Below are 2,392 nucleotides of genomic sequence, written 5' to 3'. Positions count from 1 at the left end.
CCCAGCTCTGTATTATTAAGAGAAAATGGATGAAAGGTGTATCCGAGATATTGATCGAGGTGGCAGAAGATGTGTCCAGATAGTGTATTAAATATGAAAATGCGTCTGATCTTAATCTGCTGTTGTTTTTTTTCCATAAATGCTTGTGGAAGCAATTTTCTTTTCCCCCCCTAATCTTTAAGATGAAGTGAGACTTGTGCAGCGTTTCCATGGACAGATTTGTTATCATTCTGATTGTGTATTAGGTTCATTATTGCCTCTGGGTCAATATGTACGTGAATTTGGGTTAATCCCGTCAGCCTGATCGTATCCACGCTGTAAGCTGGACTCCAGCCTGTTTTGACAGCCTACTTCTGAATATTGCACCACGAATGATGGAAACCTCCAGTGACCCAGAGGTTAGAGGTGAACTTGATATTGACATTTCCTCTCATCAGATTCTGCTACAATATATTTCATTTCAACTTTATCACTTGCCCTTTGGCCTTTTTCATTAAAGTAACCCCACGTAATCAGAATGCAAATCTAACACATAGCTCATCCAAAAAAAAAAGATAAGTCAGCTCAGTATTATGGTTTTTCAAACCCCTTTAATGATATTCACATCTCAGATGACTTTGAGATGAAGGAGTATGACAGACAAACACGAGTGAAGCATTCGCAGCTCTTCCGGTGTCATTTTGGCTGGGACAGCAAGCTTTACTGAGGGGGGAGCAGGGCCTTGGTCTGGTCCACCACCTGCTGGAAGAAGCTCGCCATCATGTCAGTCAGAGGCTTGACGTGGACGTTGACGTTGTCACCCAGGGGCTTGAGCTGGTCCTCGATGTTGGCGAGGAAGGGCTTGAGCTGCTCCTGCATCCTGGTGGCCTCGGCCTGGACCTTGTCAACCAGTGGCTGGATCTGGGCCTTGCTGGCCTCCATGTAAGTCCTGTGGGAGACAGAGGGAGATGCACAAGATTTTTAATTTCAAATAAATATGTGTGTACTGTATGTGTGGGTGTATAACCAGTCAAATGAACATTTACAAATAATGAAGACAGTTTTGCAAAGGGAAAAATGACCCTACGGGAACTTTTATATTTTGCCATTTTGACCATAATATTCACAATGAAGCTGACATAAACTCATGTTAATAACTTCCCACAGTTCGTTTACATTTAAACTTCATGCTGACGCATTTACCTCAGATTACACTGAGTAGAACATTAACGTTAACATTAGCCCAGACATTAAACAGAACAATATCATTGTCCATAAAACAATAATGAAAGACTGAATGCAGCGCAGTGATTAGAGCAGTGAATAGTGAAGACAGAAGGAATGAATGAACGAATGAAAAAGGAATTTTTGTGTCGGTAGTTACTTACTGGGCACTGTTGGTCACCTCAAGAGCCTTCACCTTCTCCACAATGTCCTGGGTTTCCCTGGTGAAGGTGGCAGACATGTCCCTGATGAGCTTGGTGATCTTGTCCACTTCAGCCTGGACGTCACGCTTCACCAGTGACCCGGCCTCAGAGCCTGCGGACGCACATTCAAACTTCAGATCCGCTGAATGTATTCAGAACTTAACGCGCTGCAGGACTGGGAGGTGAATATGACTTGAATTCAGCACACTGAAGGGAAGGGGCATGCACACTGGAACTATTTGATAAAAGCGCCAGTTCTCGGCCGCTGTAATGTATTTTGTTGTCAGGCTCTTTGTCTTATTCCAAAACGCACATGGTGCTCTATGAGTAAAGAGAATTAAAGAAATAAAAAATGTTATCAGTGGAAACGTGTCTTACCATGGGCCACAGCCAGCACAACAACAAGAGCGGCGACGAGGGAGAATTTCATGGCTGCAGATGAGCGAGACCAACCTGGAGAAAGTTTCAAGGATCAGTCAGACAAATCCCGAAGTCGTAGAAGCCGCAATGAAATGATGGCAAACTGTGGAAACAAGTTTGCCATTTCCCTAACAAGAAAACCATATTGTCGCCTACAACCAAAGACAGGGAAACACAAAAGAGAAGCAGCAGCAGCAGCAAGAGACTGACATACCTTAACTCCTGGGGTACTTGGACCTAACGGTGCCTCCTGTCAGCGAGCCAGAGGCTTTTATAGCGGCAGAGGATGAGTCAATCACCGCTAATCACAGTTTAATCACTTCCAACGTGAAGGTCGTGACCTGACAAGAGGCGCACAATCGTTGTGTCGGCTGAACCTTGGCGCTTGATAGCCGTCACAGGAAAGGCTCCAAGTCCACTGTGTGCGTGGGGTGAGTTGGAAGCTAAGCCAAGACTGAGACTAAGCAATGCACTGAAGTCATTTTCTTAAGTTCATGTACGATACTTCACTACATTTCAGAAGGGAAATATTTTTCCTTTTATTCCACTACATTTCTCAGACAATT

General features: G+C 44.2%; 1 protein-coding gene across 1 annotated transcript; it reads right to left on the bottom strand.

Moving 5' to 3' along the window:
* Positions 1 to 570: 570 nt before the first annotated feature.
* LOC118285529 (type-4 ice-structuring protein LS-12) lies at positions 571 to 2,123 on the bottom strand. The gene is made up of 4 exons (XM_035609232.2): positions 2,041 to 2,123; positions 1,785 to 1,859; positions 1,368 to 1,518; positions 571 to 928 (listed from the first exon to the last, which is right to left on the bottom strand). The coding sequence occupies exons 2-4, from the start codon at positions 1,834 to 1,836 to the stop codon at positions 700 to 702; spliced, it is 432 nt and encodes a 143-aa protein (XP_035465125.1). The 5' UTR covers positions 1,837 to 1,859; positions 2,041 to 2,123; the 3' UTR covers positions 571 to 699.
* Positions 2,124 to 2,392: the final 269 nt, after the last annotated feature.

This window comes from Scophthalmus maximus, chromosome 20 (assembly GCF_022379125.1).
Source record: "Scophthalmus maximus strain ysfricsl-2021 chromosome 20, ASM2237912v1, whole genome shotgun sequence".
NCBI classification, from domain to species: Eukaryota; Metazoa; Chordata; class Actinopteri; order Pleuronectiformes; family Scophthalmidae; genus Scophthalmus; species Scophthalmus maximus.
The sequence above is the reverse complement of the archived record's forward strand: the minus strand, read 5'-3'. Positions and strand labels throughout refer to the sequence as shown.